The following is a 22,004-nucleotide window of genomic DNA, read 5'->3' as shown; positions in this document are numbered from 1 at the left end:
CCACTGATGAATCCTAAAAGATGAGAACAAGAGGTTAGATTATACTCACCCAGGGGCGGTCCCGGTCCGATGGGCGTTGCAGTCCGGGGCCTCCCATCTTCATCGGATGCCGTCCTCTTCTTGTCTTCACGCTGTGGCTCCGGCACAGGTGTATGTTGTCTTTTCTGTTGAGGGCAGAGCAAAGTACTGCAGTGTGCAGGCGCCAGGAAAGGTCAGAGAGGCCCAGCGCCTGCACACTGCAGTACTTTGCTCTGCCCTCAACAGGGCAAATCAGTACGCCTGTGCCAGAGCCGCAGCGTGAGTACAAGAAGAGGATGTGATCGTAAGAAGATGGGAGGCCCCGGACCGGACCGCAACGCCCATCGCAGCGGGACCGCCCCTGGGTGAGTATAATCTAACCTCTTTTTCTCATCTTTCAGGATACATCGGGGGCTTATCTACAGCATTACAGAATGCTGTAGATAAGCCCCTGATGCCGGTGGACTTAGCTCAACTTCCATTTTGGGGGTGACAAGTTACCTTTAAGGTCTTTCAAAATGTAAACAAAAACCTAAACTTTTGCAAGTCTAGTTACCCTCTAAATATTGTACTATACTACAAAACAGTCGTTACCATGGAGAAAAGATGTATATTGTGATCAATGATAATGAGTTTGGATTTGCAGAATATTCCATTGACTGAGCATTTCAGATAAGTCACATCAGCTTCATTCACAAGTTCTCCAGACACTTTCAAAACTCTGTCATGAATCTGTAACACAAGCACATTAACATCAGTATAAAGGCTATTGTGTAACACCCGCCCTACTATAAAGTCGCTTAAATGGTCACAGTCGTGTCACTAAACTTTGCATAGAGAGCAATAATACATGTGAATATATAAAAAACAACAACTTTGTAATATATCGTAACATATCAGAGAAGTCAGCATGTCTGCTAACTAATCAAAAGAAGGGTCCTATTTATTTGTATGGGAAAATGATTTGCAGTTCAGGTTTTTATAGATGACAAGCAATTTAGAAATAACATTCTTCAACCAGATTTCCAATGGGAAGATGCTCAGAACGTTAGAAGTCAACAGGAAGGCTGAAAAGACACCTGGGTGTTGAAAGTTTTGTGAGCATTTCTGCTTAAAAAAACCCAAAACATACAAATTAGGTTTTGCTTTGTTACTTAATAAATTGATAAAAAAAATTATGTCTAGAAAACTGCTGTGAAAAAAAGAAAAAAAAGATACAAAGTGGAAATTACCCTTTTTTTTTTTGTCTCCAGACAGCTTAAGTTTATAAAGCTCCAGAGAAACACGAGCGCTTCATAAAGCGTCTTCTGCCTGAAAAACAGACATTTCTGACCACAGGAAAATGACGCAGTGTGAACACACTCTATGGAATCAGATTACAGCTACCTATTGAAGTCTATATAGAGCAAAGAGAGGAGCAAACAAGCGCAGATAGATGATGCTTCAGATTTAGTGACACAGGACATGATTAGCTAACTTCAGTGCTGGATTCACAGCTATTCTGCTCAGGAATCCCTTACATCTTCAGTGTATGGGAGACATGATAGCAAAGATAGCAAGGAAAGTCTGCAAAGGGGAAAACTAGTCACCTGACATGACAAGTATAGCTTAAATACATAGGTTACTAGTATGAGGAGGAATTACAATTTTTTTTTTTTTTGAGGTAGGGTCTCCTAGGAAAGATTATAATACCCAGAACCTAACATGCTGTATAATACAGTGGAACCACAGGCTAAAATCCTAGAAAAATCCTAGAAAAACAAAAAAGTGGTTTACGGTCTTCAAAATGTCATGACAAATTCTAAAAGAATGAAGATTAAAAAAAAATTAAGATAACTAATATGCGTAACAGCTAATGCTTACATAGAAGTCAGAAAAAACTGCATTTTACTTTTTATGTAGCGGGCCTGAGTTCTTCAATGTCTTGTACAATACACACAGTGTTGCAGAAGAATATAATAGGACGGCCCTCACATGGTGTCCATAGGGTCAGCTTGTCCTGGCACAGTATATAGGACATGTAAAGGTACCTTCACACGAAGCGACGCTGCAGCGATAGCGACAACGATGTCGATCGCTGCAGAGCTGTCACACAGACCGCTCTCCAGCGATCAACGATGCCGAGGTCCCCTGGTAACCAGGGTAAACATCGGGTAACTAAGCGCAGGGCCGCGCTTAGTAACCCGATGTTTACCCTGGTTACCAGCGTAAAATGTAAAAAAAACAAACAGCACATACTTACATTCACGTCCCCCTGCGTCCACTTCCTGACTGACTGAGCGCCGTACAGTGAGAGCAGAGCGGTGACGTCACCGCTGTGCTGCTTTCACTTTCACTTTGCGGTGCTGAGTCAGAGGAGGAAGCAGACTGCAGGGGACGCAATGTGAGTATGTGCTGTTTGTTTTTTTTACATTTTACGCTAGTAACCAGGGTAAACATCGGGTTACTAAGCGCGGCCCCGCGCTTAGTTACCCGATGTTTACCCTGGTTACCAGTGTAAAACATCGCTGGTATCGTTGCTTTTGGTGTCAAACACAACGATACACAGCGATCGGACGACCAAATAAAGTTCTGGACTTTATTCAGCGACCAGCGACATCACAGCAGGATCCTGATCGCTGCTGCGTGTCAAACTAAACGATATCGCTAGCGAGGACGCTGCAACGTCACGGATCGCTAGCGATATCGTTATAATGTCGTTTCGTGTGAAGGTACCTTAACACCATACTGAAGTGTATACAGAACAATCGGTGCATGCATCTCAGTAATACAGGTGTGGCCACAATTTATAATGAATGATCTCCTCCATCATGCAGCTACCATCCAGCCTCCAGATACGACAGTCCGGGATGTACAGGAATGCCGATTGCTATTCTGGCTCTTATATGGACATTTATTTTCCTATGTTGAAATACATGGGTAATCTAATTTTTCTATTTGCCCTATGTCATAATTTAGAAATTATTTTTTCTTCACATCAATTTGTCGGGTTTTGCATTTAAGGACTGCTGTACTAGATGCTCAATGGACAAGTGCTGCACAATGCTTCTTTCTTCCTCTCCATCTAATATCGGCATTTTTCCTTTCCTCCTATCCTAATCAACAGGACGGTCACAATACACGTGTGAAAGAGAGGAGCCGCATAACCCATTTGCTAAGCGCTTCCTCTAGAGTACTTTCATGTTCAATAGACTATGTCTTAGCACATTTTCCTCTACATTTCTGTAGTTACCTGTATATCATAAGATCCATCGTGGTTATAAGTGATCTTCATGTCCACTTCTGGAAAAAGACAAGATCTAATAACTAAACAGATTATACTGCAGGACTAGCGGTCTATCAAAAAGAATCAAGAATCCCCAGAATCTAGTAATATTTTATAGCTCACTGAAACAGAAAATACACACAAAATCCCAATAATTCCATAATATAATATATACAGTACAGACCAAAAGTTTGGACACAGCTTCTCGTTTAAAGATTTTTCTGTATTTTCATGACTATGAAAATTGTAAATTCACACTGAAGGCATCAAAACTATGAATTAACACATGTGGAATTATATACTTAACAAAAAAGTGTGAAACAACTGAAATTATGTCTAATATTCTAGGTTCTTCAAAGTAGCCACCTTTTGCTTTGATTACTGCTTTGCACACTCTTGGCATTCTCTTGATGAGCTTCAAGAGGTAGTCACCGGGAATGGTTTTCACTTCACAGGTGTGCCCTTTCAGGTTTAATAAGTGGGATTTCTTGCCTTATAAATGGGGTTGGGACCATCAGGTGTGTTGTGCAGAAGTCTGGTGGATACACAGCTGATAGTCCTATTGAATAGACTGTTAGAATTTATATTATGGCAAGAAAAAAGCAGCTAAGTAAAGAAAAACGAGTGGCCATCATTACTTTAAGAAATGAAGGTCAGTCAGTCCGAAAAATTGGGAAAACTTTGAAAGTGTCCCCAAGTGCAGTGGCAAAAACCATCAAGCACTACAAAGAAACTGTCTCACATGAGGACCGCCCCAGGAAAGGAAGACCAAGAGTCACCTCTGCTTCTGAGGATAAGTTTATCCGAGTCACCAGCCTCAGAAATCGCAGGTTAACAGCAGCTCAGATTAGAGACCAGGTCAATGCCACACAGTTCTAGCAGCAGACACATCTCTACAACAACTGTTAGGCCGGGGCCGGGCTAATGACACTCGGCTCCTGCTCTGCTGTCAGCAGTAGCCGAGTGTCATGCATCTGTGCTCCGAGCCTCTCGCAGAGAGCAGATCGGAGCACAGCTGCGGAGGAGGCGGAGAAACTAATTTCTCCATCTCTTCCATTGCCGGGGTCAGCATATAACGCACATCACTCGGATGATATGAGTGATGTGCGCTGTCTCACTCGCACCCATAGGCTTATATGGGTGCGAGTGAGCAGAGACTCGGCCGAGTGTCGGTGGCAATCGCAGCATGCTGCGAAGTCACTCCCACACTGAAAACGGCCAAGGAAAAAAACTGTTATGTGAGCTGCCCCATAGAAGAATACTGGTCCGAGTGCTATGCGATTTTTTATCGCATAGCACTAGTCTGTATTACGCTGTAGTGTGACTCCGGCCTTAAGAGGAGACTTTGTGCGGCAGGCCTTCATTGTAAAACAGCTGCTAGGAAACCACTGCTAAGGACAGGCAACAAGCAGAAGAGACTTGTTTGGGCTAAAGAACACACGGAATGGACATTAGACCAGTGGAAATCTGTGCTTTGGTCTGATGAGTCCAAATTTGAGATCTTTGGTTCCAACCACCGTGTCTTTGTGCGACGCAGAAAAGGTGAACGGATGAACTCTACATGCCAGGTTCCCACCGTGAAGCATGGAGGAGGAGGTGTGATGGTGTGGGGGTGCTTTGCTGGTGACACTGTTGGGGATTTATTCAAAATTGAAGGCATACTGAACCAGCATGGCTACCACGGCATCTTGCAGCGGCATGCTATTCCATCCGGTTTGCGTTTAGCTGGACCATCATTTATTTTTCAACAGGACAATGACCCCAAACACACCTCAAGGCTGTGTAAGGGCTATTTGACCAAGAAGGAGAGTGATGGGGTGCTACGCCAGATGACCTGGCCTCCACAGTCACAAGACCTGAACCCAATCGAGATGGTTTGCGGTGAGCTGGACCGCAGAGTGAAGGCAAAAGGGCCAACAAGTGCTAAGCATCTCTGGGAACTCCTGCAAGATTGTTGGAAGACCATTCCCAGTGACTACCTCTTGAAGCTCATCAAGAGAATGCCAAGAGTGTGCAAAGCAGTCATCAAAGCAAAAGGTGGCTACTTTGAAGAACCTAGAATATAAGACATAATTTCAGTTGTTTCACACTTTTTTCTAAGTATATAATTCCACATGTGTTAATTCATAGTTTTGATGCCTTCAGTGTGAATGTACAATTTTCATAGTCATGAAAATACAGAAAAATCTTTAAATGAGAAGGCGTGTCCAAACTTTTGGTCTGTACTGTATATATTGTTGTTTTTTTTTCACTATTTTGTTATAAAAAAAAAAAAAAAGTAACATTTTGTCATTGTGTTCCAAGATCAGATGCTTTCTCTCACTCTATCATAACATTTTGTGTGAGGCTGTGAGACAACTGGCTGCAGCTGCTGTGATCCCCCTCATCACTGCTGTCTGCAAGAGATAAAGAAAGCTCCCTCCCATAGATAAGCCTGTCAACTAGTGATAAGCGAGTATACTCTTTGCTCCGGGTTACAGCTGTCTAGTAGCTGTAAATCATTCAGCTGCCACAATGAAAAGAAAATCTCCGAGCAGTCATAAATACTCGGAGACAACCCGAGCGTGCTCTGGAAAACCCGAGCAAGAGTACACTCGCTTATCACTTCTGTCAACCAAACAAGGAAGAGCTCACAGGAGAATTACACTAAGGCCGGCGTCGCACAAAACGTATATAAAAATAAATACATCAGTCTGTTTTTCACGGCCGAGAATTGCACAAGTGTTCTCCGTACGGTGATCCGTAGGTAATTTGTTTGCAATCCGATGATGAGATTTCCTCGCATCTATGTATCCGTATGGCATCCGTATGAAATGCGTATTTCTCAATGCTTTTCCCCATTGAATTTAATGGCTCAATGGGCTGAAATGAGGAAAATGCTTGTGTATTTCTCGCAAGTGACACTGATGGTCCATGTGTTCTCCGATTTTTTCTCGCTGATATATGCGTACAATCGCAGCATGCTGCCATTTCACTCGCTAGTATAAAACGGCCGAGAATAAAAATCGGATGATGGGAGCTGCCCCATAGATTAACATTGGGCCGAGTGCTGTGCGATTTTTTCTCGCATGGCACTCGTCTGTATTCCTCTATAGTGTGACTCCGGCCTAATACTACAATTCAGGATCACAAAAGCAGATGGCGTATACAAGTCACTTACAAAGTAAAAAGAGAGACTTTAGGAGGAAACTAAACACAAAATATTTAACCCCTTAATGACATATGAAGTACACTTACATCATATGTCGTGTTTATGACTTTGCTGTGGGCTCGGCTCTCAAGCACGCATCTTTACCAGCTGGTGATGCCTGATTTCAACAGCCATCATCTGCCTCTAACAGCTGAGGGTGGACATCGGCATTTAACGCACATCATTTCACGCATCAATCAGCGCAGCAATTTGTTGCAATGACAGCTAGGGGTCTGCTGAAGACCTCTGTGCTTGTCATAATGATTCTCCTGTGAAAGCCAGTGTTATGCTGGAGTCACACAAGCGTATCACACGGCCCAGTGCTATGCAATAAATCATCACATTACACTCTGCCCAGTGTTACTCTACGGGGCAGCTCAGATCTGCGATTAATTTCTCATGCAGATTCGGTGTGAGATAACGATTTGCAGCGAGACTCAGCTCACTCGCACCCATACAAGTCTATGAAACATTCGGATATCACCCGAGTGCAATGCAATTCACCCCGACAGCAGGACAGTAGCGGAGATAGAGAGGTGACTGTCTCCTCCGCAGCTGTGATCCTGTCATGCGAGAGAATCGGAGCACAAACGCTGGTGTGACTCCGGCCTTAGGCTGATACTCTGCTATGTATAGTACAAGAGGTAAAACAATCGCAGGTTCAAGTCCCATAAGGGAACCAATACACTTATATGTGAAAAAAAAAGGATTTTAAAAATATGAATAAAAAAAAATTCAAAAAGTTCAAATCGCCCCCCTTTGCCTATTAAAAAAAAAACAATTTAAAAAAAAAAATGTATTGCTGCATTTGTGTCTGAACTATTAACCCCTTCATGACCTTGGGATTTTTCGTTTTTCCGTTTTCGTTTTTCACTCCCCTCCTTCACAGAGCCATAACTTTTTTATTTTTCTGTCAATTTGGCCATGTGAGGGCTTATTTTTTGCGGGACGAGTTGTACTTTTGAACGACATCATTGGTTTTACCATATGGTGTACTAGAAAACGGGAAAAAAATTCCAAGTGCAGTGAAACTGCAAAAAAAGTGCAATCCCACACTTGTTTTTTGCTTGCCTATTTTGCTAGGTTCACTAAATGCTAAAACTGACCTGCCATTATGATTCTCCAGGTCAGTACGAGTTCATAGACACCTCACATGTCTAGGTTATGTTTTACCTAAGTGGTGAAAAAAAATTCCAAACTTTGCAAAAAAAAAAAAAAAAAAATTGCGCCATTTTCCGATACTCGTAGCGTCTCCATTTTTCGTGATCTGGGGTCAGGTGAGGGCTTATTTTTTGTGTGCCGAGCTGGCGTTTTTAATTATAGCATTTTGGTGTAGATACGTTCTTTTGATCGCCCGTTATTGCATTTTAATGCAATGTCGCGGCGACCAAAAAAACGTATTTCTGGCGTTTCGATTTTTTTTCTCATTACGCCATTTAGCGATCAGGTTAATGCTTTTTTTTTATTGATAGATCGGGCGATTCTGAACGCGGCGATACCAAATATGTGTAGGTTTGATTTTTTTTTTATTGATTTATTTAGATTGGGGCGAAAGGGGGGTGATTTAAACTTTTATGTTTTTTTTTATTTTTTTCACATTTTTAAAAACTTTTTTTTTTTCACTTTTGCCATGCTTCAATAGCCTCCATGGGAGGCTAGAAGCAGGCACAGCCCGATCGGCTCTGCTACATAACAGCGATCATCAGATCGCTGTTATGTAGGAGAATTGCAGGTGTGCTGTGAGCGCCGACCACAGGGTGGCGCTCACAGCCACCGGCGATCAGTAACCATAGAGGTCTCAAGGACCTCTATGGTTACCATTCAGAAGCATCGCCGACCCCCGATCATGTGACGGGGGTCGGCGATGACGTCATATCCGGCCGCCCGGCCGGATGCGGTAGTTAAATGCCGCTGTCTGCGATTGACAGCGGCATTTAACTAGTTAATAGGCGCGGGCAGATCGCGATTCTGCCCGCGCCTATTGCGGGCACATGTCAGCTGTTCAAAACAGCTGACATGTCCCGGCTTTGATGCGGGCTCACCGCGGAGCCCTGCATCAAAGCAGGGGAGCTGACCTCGGACGGTATAGTACGTCCGAGGTCAGTAAGGGGTTAAAACAGAAAAATCAATCTGTTCGGTAACCGGAGTAACAAGAGAAGGTATCAAAACTCCAAAAATACTTTTTTTTAGCTGCCGCAACATTGCAATAAAATGCAATAAAAGTGAAACCGTCTGCACAGGGGGCAAGAATTAAGCCCTCACACAGCTCCATATACCAAACATTTTTAAACGCGCTGGGTCTCGAAATGTGGCAACACAAGCAAAAAAAAAAAAAAAAAGTGTTTGTTTTTTTTAAATAAATTTCCAATTTTTTTTCAGCACTTAAATAAAAAAGAAAAATATGTTTGGTATCTGTGTATTCATACTGACCTGGAGAACCACACTGCCCGGTCAGTTTTACCATAAAGTGAACATGGTAAGTAAATAAATAAAAAATCACAACTGTGGAATTGCACTTTTTTTTTGCAATTTCAATACATTTGGAATTATTTTCCCACTTTCCAGTGGCTCACATGATAAAATGTATGGCGTCATTCAAAAGTACAACTCGTCCTGCAAAAAACAAGCTCTAATATGGTTATATGGATGGAAAAATAAAAAAAGTTATGGCTATTGGAAGAGGGGGAAGAAAAAAAAAATGCCATGGTGTGACTGTTAATTTACCAGACATCTGCCAAAATAATCGCTTTCAATACAAAGGCATCATACAACAAAAAAGTATGGCAAATACACAAGGAGGTAATGATAAATAGTTGGCCTTGAATACTTGTAGCAGACAAAAAAAAATCCCATTACTATGGAAACAGGTATTACCTTTGACTGTGTTAGGTTTCAGCAAAAAAGGTCCTGTCATCTTGTAGATGTGATTAGAAAAAAATTAACCATGTCAGGTGAAAGTCAAAAACTTTTCAAAGGCCACCCAAAAGTCTCTGATCAGCCGGCAAAAACTCAATTCATTCATCTTGTCTCTTCCAAAACTAAAAACCCCTTAATTGCCATGAACATTTTACAATAAACGAGATGGTAATTGATGCTGTAGAGTTGCGGAACACAAAGGATTTAAATGACTTACTGAATGAGGCATTAAACGTATAGTTTCAAGGTGGCCATGTTCTAGAAAATACTTGAAAACATGCAGTTTTTCTCTAGTTTAGGCCATGTGAGAAAATATCAATACCCCCTCACATGTGGCATACATTCACACATATCGGCCTTTTGTTTGGGAGATTTTCCTGCTGGACATAAATGAATAGAGAATATCTTCCCTCACGTAATCTCCGGTCCTCCCAAGACCTCCTACTCTCCTCCATGCTTATTCGCTCCTCACCCAATTGCCTCCAAGACTTCTCCCGAATATCCCCCATCCTCAGGAATTCTGTGCTCCAACACGTCTGGTTATCCACCACATTTGGATCCTTCAAAAGAAACCTGAAAACCCACCTCTTCAAAGAAGCTTACAAGCTGTAATGACCACATGGCCACCTCAACACCATCGGAGATACTGCAACCCCCGACCTACTGTCTCCATAATACTGTAGAGAATGTAAGCCCGCAAGGACAGGGTCCTCTCCCCTCTGTGCCAGTCTGTCATGGTTAGTTTGCTTACTGTAAGTGATATTTGTATTTTGATGTAACCTGTCTCATGTACAGCACCATGGAATTACTGGTGCTATATAAATAAATAATAACAACAACAATCTGCGATTTTTAATCAAGCGATAATTGGATTTCTCTGCTTAAAGGAGCTCTCCACTTCTAACAGCCTCTGCTTGTTAAGAGTCTCTAGCCAATATACAGATCTCAAATCTCCCCCTCTGTTGGTTCCCCCAGGGGGTCATCTGTTTTAGGTTGCACCACAAAGATTTTAATTTCTTGTCTTATGAAATTCCACACAATATTGCATTTTTGTGGTGAGTTACCAGATTTTCTGGAGTAGTGGCTGCTTCATTAAAGGGTTATTCCCCAAATTAGAATGTAGTCTCAATTAACAACCCATTTTTAAATCTGCACCAATTTCCCGCTATCACTCCCCTAATGACAACACCCCCAGGTTTATTGCCCTCCGTTGCCACTAGACCTGCCTAGTAATAGTTTTAATGCTGTGGGTTGAGCATGCTCAGATGCACCCAACGACTCGAATATATCATCTGACAGCCGAGAGGTAGGAGTTTAGCTGAAAATCCTACTGATACCAGCTGCATTTACAACCCAGTCACTAATGAAAAGCAAATGCACCCATTACCTTATCTAATAAAACATCCCCCAGACCCTCTCACAGCCGCCCTGTTGTAGCACTGCACAGCTATTCTATGATCGGAAATGCCATTCATGCAGGGAAAACATGATCATGTCCCTGAAGATCCCCATTAACGGCCAATGAAATGTGTAGTTTGTAATTAATGAATATTGGTCAAATAGTGGCACTACATTCACAACTATCAATAGTCAACTTCAACCACATAAATATTTGCCCATGTTGAGATCTCTCTCCATCAGAAAGCACCCAAGACAGCATAAGGAGCCAGCAGCACTGAGGAGAAGCAGGGTGCTGTTGGGAAATGTAGTTTGAGCAATAAGCTGGATACACAGTGGCAAAAATAGAAAAACTTACAAAACGTACAAAAGTACAACAAAAAAAAACTTGTACTGTACATTAACAATATTCAAGCAGATACTGTGTTTTGTAAATAAAAAAAAAATATTTACATTGGGAAGTACAGCAACTTTAAAAAGGAATTTCACAGTACATAGAAAAATATGACGAAAGCTATAAATCCACATAAAAGCCACTTACTATTTTCTCCATCCATCAAGGAGAGGAGCCTGGTATACAGAACATTTATTCGTTTGCCACTGCTGGATGCAAATGGAGAAAATCTATCTACAAAAGGAAAACATTGGAAAATGCTCATTATCATGTATTTTATCATTCAATTGATCTTATGTTCTAATATGTTATGTGGTATCATCTGAATAATTAAACCATAAAAATGAAATATTGTGATTAAATAAAATTCAAAATCAAAACTCGTATTGTCCATTCCCAAGAATGGTAGTTATGTGAACCAATGTCAGATCCGCCTGTCAAATAGGTAAGACCCCAATAATATCAACCCAAAATATGTGCTCCCTCTAAGGACTCATACTCATCCATGTTTAAAACAGAAGAGTGAAATCTGATAAAGAAAAATCGGATTGCACTGACTATTGTTAGTCAATAATTCTGTGTTTGTCTGCTATTTTTTTCTCAAATCGGATCAGACTGAGAAAATAAGTAAGATTATATAAGGAGTTGTCCTTAAATATCACAAAGATGGCACTTCAACAGAATGGAAACCACAAAATGCCCAGGTGTAATTAAACACTAGGCAAAAAAATTGAAGAGAACCAAAATTCAAATATAAAACAGAATATTTATTAGCTTTAAAATTAAAGGACAGATCATTAATACACAAAAATACCCCATATGGGAACCAAATGGATCTACCCACAAATCAAAACATGCCAATACATAAGTGTGCTCCAAGTCACAAGACTATATAGAATAAACTGTGGAATAAATAGCAAATTAATATATATCCTAAATTATCCTCATAGTAGTGCAATTGCAAAGCAAGTAAGAGGGATTGGACATTGTAATAACATCACACAGTGCCTGTGGCATCCCCTAATGACTACACCCAAAATCACCTCATGACCTGACAAAATCCATGTATCCAGATTCAGTACTAGCCATAATTTGCATGCACATTACCTGAGCTGTGGAGCCGTGACAATAAACACCAGTGATGGCAGAGTGTGGGTGGTCCAGCGATTCCCCCCTCACCCCGATGCGCGTTTCGCACCTTAGCTTCCCCCGGGAGCTCCCAGAAGACTACAACTATGGAGGTTAATTTAGGTTATATATTAATTTGCTATTTATTCCATAGTTTATTTTATATAGTCTCTTGTGACTTGGAGCGCAGTTATGTATTGGCATGTTTTGATTTGTGGGTAGATTTTAAAGTTTATAAATATTATGTTTTAGATTTCAATTTTGGTTCTCTTCATTTTTTTGCCTAGTGTTTAATTACACCTGGGCATTTTGTGGTTTGAGAAAATAAATAAATTGCACGGCACACATGCAATTTGTGCGCAACCATCTCATTGGAAACCCGACATTTCATCAGCCAAGCAGAGTAAATTCGCATCCTGAACCATAAGAATAGCATAGATATGTAGATGGAATAAAAAGAAAAAAAAATGGCATGGGGTCCCCTATATTTTTCTTAACTAGCTGAGGGAAAGTTGATAGCTGAGGGCTGAGGTTTATAATCTGGGAAGGGGGAAATAAACATGGAGCTTCCCAGGCTACCAATATCAGCTCACAGCCATCTACTTAGCCTTTACTGGTTATTAAAAAGGGGTGACCACCCCAAAAAATGACATAGGGGTCCCCTCTATTATTAATAACCAGCAAAGGCTAGGCAGACAGCTGTGGGCTGATATTAATAGGAAGGAGCAATGGATATTGGCCCCTCTCGGACTAAGAACACCAGCCCTCAGCCGCCCATGAAATGGAGCATCCATTAGATGTGCTTAGCCTCCGCTCTTCCCACTTGTCCTGGTGCGGTGGCAGTTGTCTGCCTCGCCTTAGCTGGTTATAATGGGGGACCCCACGTCACCTTGTTTGTTTGTTTTTTTGGGGGAGGTCACCCCTTGTTAATAACCCGTAAAGGCTAAATATACATCTGTGAGCTAATGTTAATAACCAGGGAAGCTCCATGTTTATTACCTCCTTTCCAGGCTATTCAGACCAGCTCTCAGCTGGACCCCTTGCCATTTTTTTCTTTAGTCTATTTAATCTTGAAATAAATACAAGTACAAAAAACTACACACGTAAAGCACGGATTATATGTCTCACAGACCTCTATCTATATCTGTATATAAGATTGTTTTATTAGTTAGTAGACTAGCTTGAAATGACAGAATTACTGTATGTAAAAGTTGATATTAAAAATGCACACGCATGTTCAGATGGATGCTACTTGCTAAAAATCGCATTGTACTCACATAACACTTGTCTTACTTTTCAGGAACAACATCGGACCGATTTTACTTAAGCTGATGAGTGAGCCCCAACTCTGTTGTAGACTAAATACTTTTTTTTTTTTTTTTTTTTTAAAGAAGGCTAGAAAATAAGGAATAACCTCTGTAACCTAAAAGCAGAAAGGAGCAGAAGACAAACCTTCCCACTGCAGACTGAACTCTTTGGTTAAGAGCTGCTCCTTCAGAATCAGGCCCAGTGCGGCCTGGCACAGCATCTCACTGGAAGTCCGTTTCTTAGGGGGAAATAGTTCATCATAATGCTGGGGGATAAAATTGGTATGTACATCCCCTGCTTCAAATGCTGGGTGACCAGACAAACTGAGAAGGAAATCAATATTGGTGCTCAGGCCCACAATCTGAAAAATAGGAAATAAAACTGTTACCAAAGTCACAATCCTGTGGCTAGCAGACAGGGACCTGCGTTACTTCATACAAATCAATACTTTATTTTTAGATGTTCATTTAAACCACAGAAATTGAAAACCATTTAGACTAAAGAGAATCTATATCTTGGATTTTTCTACCCCTTCTGGGAGTAAAATGACGTATTGGCATCCATCAATGTATAACTTACTGGGCTTATTGCTCGTTTTCTCTGCTGATGATCTGGCAGTGCTCAGAATGCTGAGCCCTGTAAAACGCCACACACAAGGATTGACAGCTTTCAGCGTACACTGTGCATAGGCAGAAAGCTGCTAGTTAATGGTGAAGGACAGGTGGCACCGCAGATTCTCAGCGCCCTCTCAGGTAAATATATGCTCCTTACTCTCTGACCGCATTGGTTCTCTGTTGCTCTCAGCTATAGGGGTGGTTTACAGCCCTCCTTACACACTTGCACTTTCTGTGATTATGTAGATCATTTGGTAGTCTTTGAGCAATTACAGTACTTTTTGTTTAACCTGACTGGGTTCTGTCTCTCTGTGGTGCCATCTGCTCATGGTTCACTTTGTCATATCCCTATTTTACTTTGTGTATTATGTCGTCTGTTTGGCATTTTTTCCAATAAACTTTAGTTATTTAAATTTCTCTGTTGGTGTTTTGTTCTTATATGATTCTATGCTAATTTCTGGCACCTTCTGCTATTTGTTTCTGCACCACTCCTTGGTTTATTTGAGGTGCAGGCCTTGTAATCTCCGATTCAACATTCAAGAATATGGAGGACTACAAGGCGGAATATTTATTAGTCCTTTAGTGATAATATATATATAAATATATATATATATATATATATATATATATATATATATATATATATATATATATATATATATATATATATATATATATATATATATATATATATACATATATACATATATACATATATACATATATACATATATACATATATATATATATATATATATATATATTTAAAACTTCAGTAATCATCAGCCCAGTAAGTGACATTGCTGGAATCAGAACTTCTGGATCTACATTATTTTTGTTCTCAGATTAGGTAGAAAAAAAAAAAAAAAACAAGAGAAAACACTTGACAGATTCCCTTTAAATGGAAACAAAAACATATATAAATGATCATTAATCAGGATGGAAATTACAGAAACACACTAAAAAGTAGTAAAGTACTTATTCTCTGACATTAAACATACATTTCTATGATTCACCTATTTGTACAGCAATTTTTACAATGGCTGCACTGGCATTCTCCGCTGTTAGTGTATGCTAGTTGTGTAGGTGGACACTCATTTATTTAGTACATTATAAAAAGAAATACAGAATAGTGGAGGCACTGAGCGTATCAGCTCTATATATCCTCCAATAGTGGATAAAGAAAACTGCAGTGTTTAGCATGCTGCTGTAATATATACCTAAGGGCTCGCTCACATGAGGCTCTGCCACGGCCGAGTGCTAACCGATATTTTATAGGAAAGTAACTGGACCTAGGGCTGTGGAGTCGGGTGTCCATCCTGGTGGAGTTGATAAAAAATGGATCGACTCCAACTCCTAAAATATATAATAAGTTGGGTACAGCAGTACAGTGCAGAATGTGCTGTAAATGTTTTCAGAAGAATTTGGGAAAGTTATGAAATGTCCTATAAATGTCTGTTCTGCTCCAGATCTGAGGATCTCGGCTTTTAGCGGAGATGAATCTGTGCTGCACTTTATGCACAGGCTCAGTAGTGACCAGTGCTGTGAGGTCAGGAGCGGGAGTCAGGGAAATGGAGGAGTTGAAGGTTTTGGCTTACCGCCTCCACAGCCCTGCTCTGACCAATGTTATGTTATGAGGCAGTGCAGATGTGTAATTTTCTTCTACAGATAGAATTGTCCTGTGGAAAAAGGTCACAGCATGCTGCGAGTGGCTCTAGAATTCGGATCACAAACGCCCATACAATTCTATGGATGTGTGAGAAACATCGGACTGCACTCGTATGTTCACTGAGTGCAGTCCGATGTCCGCGGACTCAGACAATGGAGAAGATGGAGAAATTAAGTTCTCCATCTTCTCCACACCTGTGCTGCTATTCTTGCATGTGAAAGAATCAGATCACACCACGTTGACATTCGTCTCACACTCGGACACGAGCTCCATTAGCATAATCAGCCAGATTCTCTCGCATGAAAGAGTCTATGACCGTGTGAGCCAGCCCTAAATGAAGTAATGGTGCCATCTCACGCCTGTATTTCCTACAGGATCTTGAAAAAATGTAATGGTGATTTATGTTTACATGGCAATTAAAGTCCTTCATAATGCAATGACGTCACAAGCATAGTGACGTACCGGAGTCAGAGATTGTAAGCTTGCGAGCGGGGCCCTCACTCCTCATGGTATGTGTAGTATTATGGGTTAGGCCGGGGTCAGACTTGCGAGTGTGGCACGAGTCTCTCGCATCAGTATCCAGCACTGCCGCCGGCACTCGGGAACGGAGTGTGCACCATGTATTTCTATGCCGCCGCACGCTCCGGTCCAGAGTGCCGGCGGCAGTGCCGGGTATTGATGCGTGAGTTTCTCGCATCTAGTCCATTTTTCTCGCAGATGAGTATGAGCCCTAATAACCCCATGAGCATCACCGCTGCCAGGTATTGCAGTGTGCACCGAGTTCTGCCAGTTGTTGTTTGGTTACAGCCTATGTAGGTTCATTCTGCGAACGCTCCTCCATAGGCTAGTGACAACGTGGGACATCTCTTTAACCCCTTGGATTGCTGGACCAGGGTGAGTATATTGGGTTAATTTAAATGTGTAAAGAATGTGTCTGTTATATTTCAAATAAAGTGTTCTATTCTCAGTGTGTGTGTTTATTTAATTTTTTACTTACAGGTTTAGTAATGACGGTGTCTGACTGACACCTCCTCATTATTAAAGCTAGGGCTTGGTGTCAGCGACAGCTGCTAACACCACCCCCTAATCCCATTACCCCGATGCGACTGCACCAGGGCAACGAGAAGAGTCGGGGCTAAGCGCAAAAATTGTCGCTTCAATACTAAAGTGCCATCTCTGGGGCAGTTGGTAACTTCTGGTATTTTGTTTTTCGTTTTCTTCAAAATATCTTTATGTCACTCCAAAAAAATATTCATTGCTGTACATCAGCGCATTAAAAAAAAAAAAAAAAAAAAAAAAATACATTTTTTTCAGTTGCATTTTTTGCTGCAAACAAATTCCTAGAGATGCAGAAACTTTTGCCATCAAATACTCAATGTGTGCACATTGCCTTAAACAAAAACTGCCCTAGAATAAACACAAGCGTTCCCATACAATTAGCATTTATTGAATGTAAGTGATAAGACAGGAAAAAAAAAAATGTATACAAATTTGGTACTAAACAGATTTATGCCAGACGGTAAGTGGTGCTTAAAGGGGGAAAAAAATGCTTTTGCAATGCCACCCCATTCCACAGAAATGTAATATATAAAACTTAAATGCTAGTATCCAAAATGGTGCTGTTAAATAGTGCAATGTCGCACAATCACAAACCCTATATATGTACATGAAAAATAAATACACTATGGCTGTCAGAATGCAGTGATGAAAAACTAGAAAAGCAATTTACGGATGTTAGGATATCTATACACTGAATAATGTATGAGCGACGATCAATGTTAATTGAGCCATATGCCTTATCGAATTGTGGAACCGTAATCCATTCTTTATAGCAATCTGCTGACAAGTGATTATCCCAATCAGACTGCAGTATTAATACTCTGAAGGTTACTCTGGCCAAAGTGATACAGATCGCCTGTCATCAGCACTTTATCATTCATTTTATCACGCACATGACTAAAGGTACCGTTACACTAAACGATTTACCAACGATCACGACCAGCGATACGACCTGGCCGTGATCGTTGGTAAGTCGTTGTGTGGTCGCTGGAGAGCTGTCACACAGACAGCTCTCCAGCGACCAACGATGCCGAAGTCCCCGGGTAACGAGGGTAAACATCGGGTTACTAAGTGCAGGGCCGCGCTTAGTAACCCGATGTTTACCCTGGTTACCAGTGTAAATGTAAAAAAAAAAAAAAACACTACATACTCACCTTCTGATGTCTGTCACGTCCCTCGCCGTCAGCTTCCCGCACTGACTGTCAGTACCAACGATGTCACAGCGGGATCCTGATCGCTGCTGGGTGTCAAACACAACGAGATCGCTATCCAGGACGCTGCAACGTCACGGATCGCTGTCGTTCTCGTTGGAAAGTTGCTCAGTGTGACGGTACCTTAAGTCATCAGATCAAGCATCAGAAAACGGGAACAATTTACTGCCAAGAGTAGCACAAATGAGAACTAGTTTCAGAGAAGTACAGGACCAGATTCTGCAGCCTTCGAGAACGCAATTAAAAGGACTTGTCTCATAAAAACAACCCAGTGGACACGTCCTATTAAAGCATGTATGCTGGTCGAGAGCCAGTCTATACAACCAGCTTGTGTTTAGGACTGAAGTCCACTGCTGCAGGTAACATGGTTGGCTGAAGCTTCCCAAAATCAGCTGTTTCCAGGGGGCATGAGGAAAAGGACCTTGGGTGATCCAATGATCGACTCAACGTATGCATTTTAACCCTTTCACGACATGCGCCGTACTATTACTGCGCATGTCGTGTCTCCCCCTTTGATGTGGGCTCCGGTGCTGAGCCCACATCAAAGTCGTGACATGTCAGCTGTTTTGTACATCTACATGTGCGCGCAATAGCGGCGGGTGAAATCGCTATTCACCCGCCGCTATTAACCTGTTAAATGCCGCTGTCAAACGCTGACAGCGGCATTTAACTACCGCTTCCGGCCGCGCGGCCGGAATTGACCTCATCACCGACCCCTGTCACATGATCGGGGGTAGGCGATGTGTCAAGACAGTAACCATAGAGGTCCTCGAGACCTCTATGGTTACTGATGCTGGCCTGCTGTGAGCGCCCCCCTGTGGTCGGCGCTCACAGCACACCTGCAATTCAGCTACATAGCAGCGATCTGATGATCGCTGCTATGTAGCTGAGCCAATCGAGTTGTGCCAGCTTCTAGCCTCCCATGGAGGCTATTGAAGCATGGCACAAGTAAAAAAAAATGTTTTTAAAAATATGAAAAAAATATAAAAAATATAAAAGTTTAAAAACCCCTTCCCGACATGTGACTGAATAGTACGTCACATGTCGGGACCCCCGCTTTGATGTGCGCTCCGGCGGTGAGCGCACATCAAAGTCGCGACATGTCAGCTGTTTTTTACAGCTGACATGTGCGCGCAATAGCGGCGGGTGAAATCGCGATCACCCGCCGCTATTAACTAGTTAAATGCCGCTGTCAAACGCAGACAGCGGCATTTAACTACCGCATCCGGCCGTGCGGCCGGATATGAGCGCATCGCCGACCCCTGTCACATGATCGGGGGTCGGCGATGCTCCTCCATTGTAACCATAGAGGTCCTTGAGACCTCTATGGTTACTGATTGCCGGTGGCTGTGAGCGCCCCCCTGTGGTCGGCGCTCACAGCACACCTGCATTTTAGCTACATAACAGCGATCTGATGATCGCTGTTATGTAGCAGAGCCGATCGGGCTGTGCCTGCTTCTAGCCTCCCATGGAGGCTATAGAAGCATGGCAAAAGTAAAAAAAAAAAGTTTTTAAAAATGTGAAAAAAATAAAAAAAAACATAAAAGTTTAAATCACCCCCCTTTCGCCCCAATCAAAATAAATCAATTAAAAAAAAAAAAAAACCTACACATATTTGGTATCGCCGCGTTCAGAATCGCCCGATCTATCAATAAAAAAAAAGCATTAACCTGATCGCTAAATGGCGTAATGAGAAAAAAATTCGAAACGCCAGATTTACGTTTTTTTGGTCGCCACGACATTGCATTAAAATGCAATAACGGGCGATCAAAAGAACGTATCTACACCAAAATGCTATCATTAAAAACGCCAGCTCGGCACGCAAAAAATAAGCCCTCACCTGACCCCAGATCACGAAAAATGGAGACGCTACGAGTATCGGAAAATTGCGCAATTTTGTTTTGTTTTGTTTTTTGCAAAGTTTGGAATTTTTTTTCACCACTTAGGTGAAAAATAACCTAGTCATGTTAGGTGTCTATGAACTCGTACTGACCTGGAGAATCATAATGTTAGGTCAGTTTTAGCATTTAGTGAACCTAGCAAAATAGGCAAGCAAAAAACAAGTGTGGGATTGCACTTTTTTTGCAATTTCACTGCACTTGGAATTTTTTTCCCGTTTTCTAGTACACGACATGCTAAAACCAATGATGTCGTTCAAAAGTACAACTCGTCCCGCAAAAAATAAGCCCTCACATGGCCAAATTGACGGAAAAATAAAAAAGTTATGGCTCTGGGAAGGAGGGGAACGAAAAACGAAAACGGAAAAACGGAAAAAGCTCCGGGGGTGAAGGGGTTAAGACACCCCCCTTTCGCCCCATCCTAAATAAAATGATAAAAACATCTATGGTAAGAGGGAAGACAAAATTGCATTATATGCTGACGATATTTTGTTGTTCCTGGAGGATTCCGAGAGGTCCTTGTGCAATGCGGTTGCTTTGATTGAGGAGTTTGGTCGGTTTTCGGGACTCACAATAAACTGGGATAAGTCTTGTATGTTGTTGATTGAGGAGGACAGTATGGGCAGTGGAGAGAGGGTGATAACCACAAAATTAAAGTCTGTTCAAAAATTCAAATATTTGGGTATTCAGATTGCTCTTCCTCTGACTACCTTTGAGGAACTGAATTTAAGTCCGCTAATGCAGAAAATTTGTACCAAGATTACGGCGTGGAACAAATTACATTTATCGGTGGTTGGTAGGGTGAACCTCTAAAGGCCCCGTCTCACATAGCGAGATCGCTAGCGAGATCGCTGCTGAGTCACAAGTTTTGTGACGCAACAGCGATCTCAGTAGCGATCTCGCTATGTGTGACACGTACCAGCGATCAGGCCCCTGCTGCGAGATCTCTGGTCGTGTCGGAATGGCCTGGACCTTTTTTTGGTCGTTGAGGCCCCGCTGACATCGCTGAATCGGTGTGTGTGACACCGATCCAGCGATGTCTTCACTGGTAACCAGGGTAAACATCGGGTTACTAAGCGCAGGGCCGCGCTTAGTAACCCGATGTTTACCCTGGTTACCAAAAAAACAAACAGTACATACTCGCCTTTCGGTGTCCAGGTCCCTTGCCGTCCGCTTCCTGCTCTGACTGCCGGCCGGAAAGTGAGAGCAGATCACAGCAGTGACGTCACCGCTGCGCTCTGCTCTCAGTGTACAGCGGCACTGTCAGAGCAGGAAGCAGACGGCAAGGGACCTGGACACCGAAAGGCGAGTATGTACTGTTTGTTTTTTTTGGTAACCAGGGTAAACATCGGGTTACTAAGCGCGGCCCTGCGCTTAGTAACCCGATGTTTACCCTGGTTACCGGGTGCTGCAGGGGGACTTCGGCATCGTTGATGACAGTTTCAACGATGCCGATGTCGTTCCCCTGATCGTTGGTCGCTGGAGAGAGCTGTCTGTGTGACAGCTCCCCAGCGACCACACAGCGACAAAACAGCGACGCTGCAGCGATCAGCATCGTTGTCTGTATCGCTGCAGCGTCGCTGTGTGAGACGGGGCCTTTAAAGATGATTGTAATGCCACAGTTGTTGTACGTGCTACATAATTCTCCCATTTGGATTACACAATGCAGATTCCGTAAGATTAGGTCTTTGTTTGGGGAATTAATATGGGGAGGAAGGAGTCCTAGGTTTAAACAGGAGATACTTCAGAGGGCCAAAACAGAGGGGGGTCTTGCACTTCCTAATCCATGGCTATACTTCTTAGCAGCACAGTGTCAACATCTTAAAGGATGGGGGGGAGGAGGCAGGGAGTGTGCAAATACCTAATAGCTTGAGGTTCTTACTACAGGCGGACGTTTTGAGTGAGTTTGGAGGGAGGACAATTCAAAAAAATGGGT

The 22,004-nt window shown here is 42.2% G+C and overlaps 1 protein-coding gene across 1 annotated transcript in view; it reads right to left on the bottom strand.

Moving 5' to 3' along the window:
• Positions 1-22,004, bottom strand: part of MCCC1 (methylcrotonyl-CoA carboxylase subunit 1) — an 86,650-nt gene that overhangs the window by 11,503 nt on the left and 53,143 nt on the right. The window contains exons 13-16 of the mRNA XM_077290430.1: positions 13,762-13,978; positions 11,329-11,415; positions 3,251-3,300; positions 613-750 (exon numbers count right to left, since the gene is read on the bottom strand). Of these exons, the coding sequence (XP_077146545.1) occupies positions 613-750; positions 3,251-3,300; positions 11,329-11,415; positions 13,762-13,978 (492 nt within the window). The remainder of the gene's footprint in view (positions 1-612; positions 751-3,250; positions 3,301-11,328; positions 11,416-13,761; positions 13,979-22,004) is intronic.

This window comes from Ranitomeya variabilis, chromosome 2 (genome assembly GCF_051348905.1).
Source record: "Ranitomeya variabilis isolate aRanVar5 chromosome 2, aRanVar5.hap1, whole genome shotgun sequence".
NCBI lineage: Eukaryota > Metazoa > Chordata > Amphibia > Anura > Dendrobatidae > Ranitomeya > Ranitomeya variabilis.
This window is presented reverse-complemented; position numbering and strand designations above follow the sequence as displayed.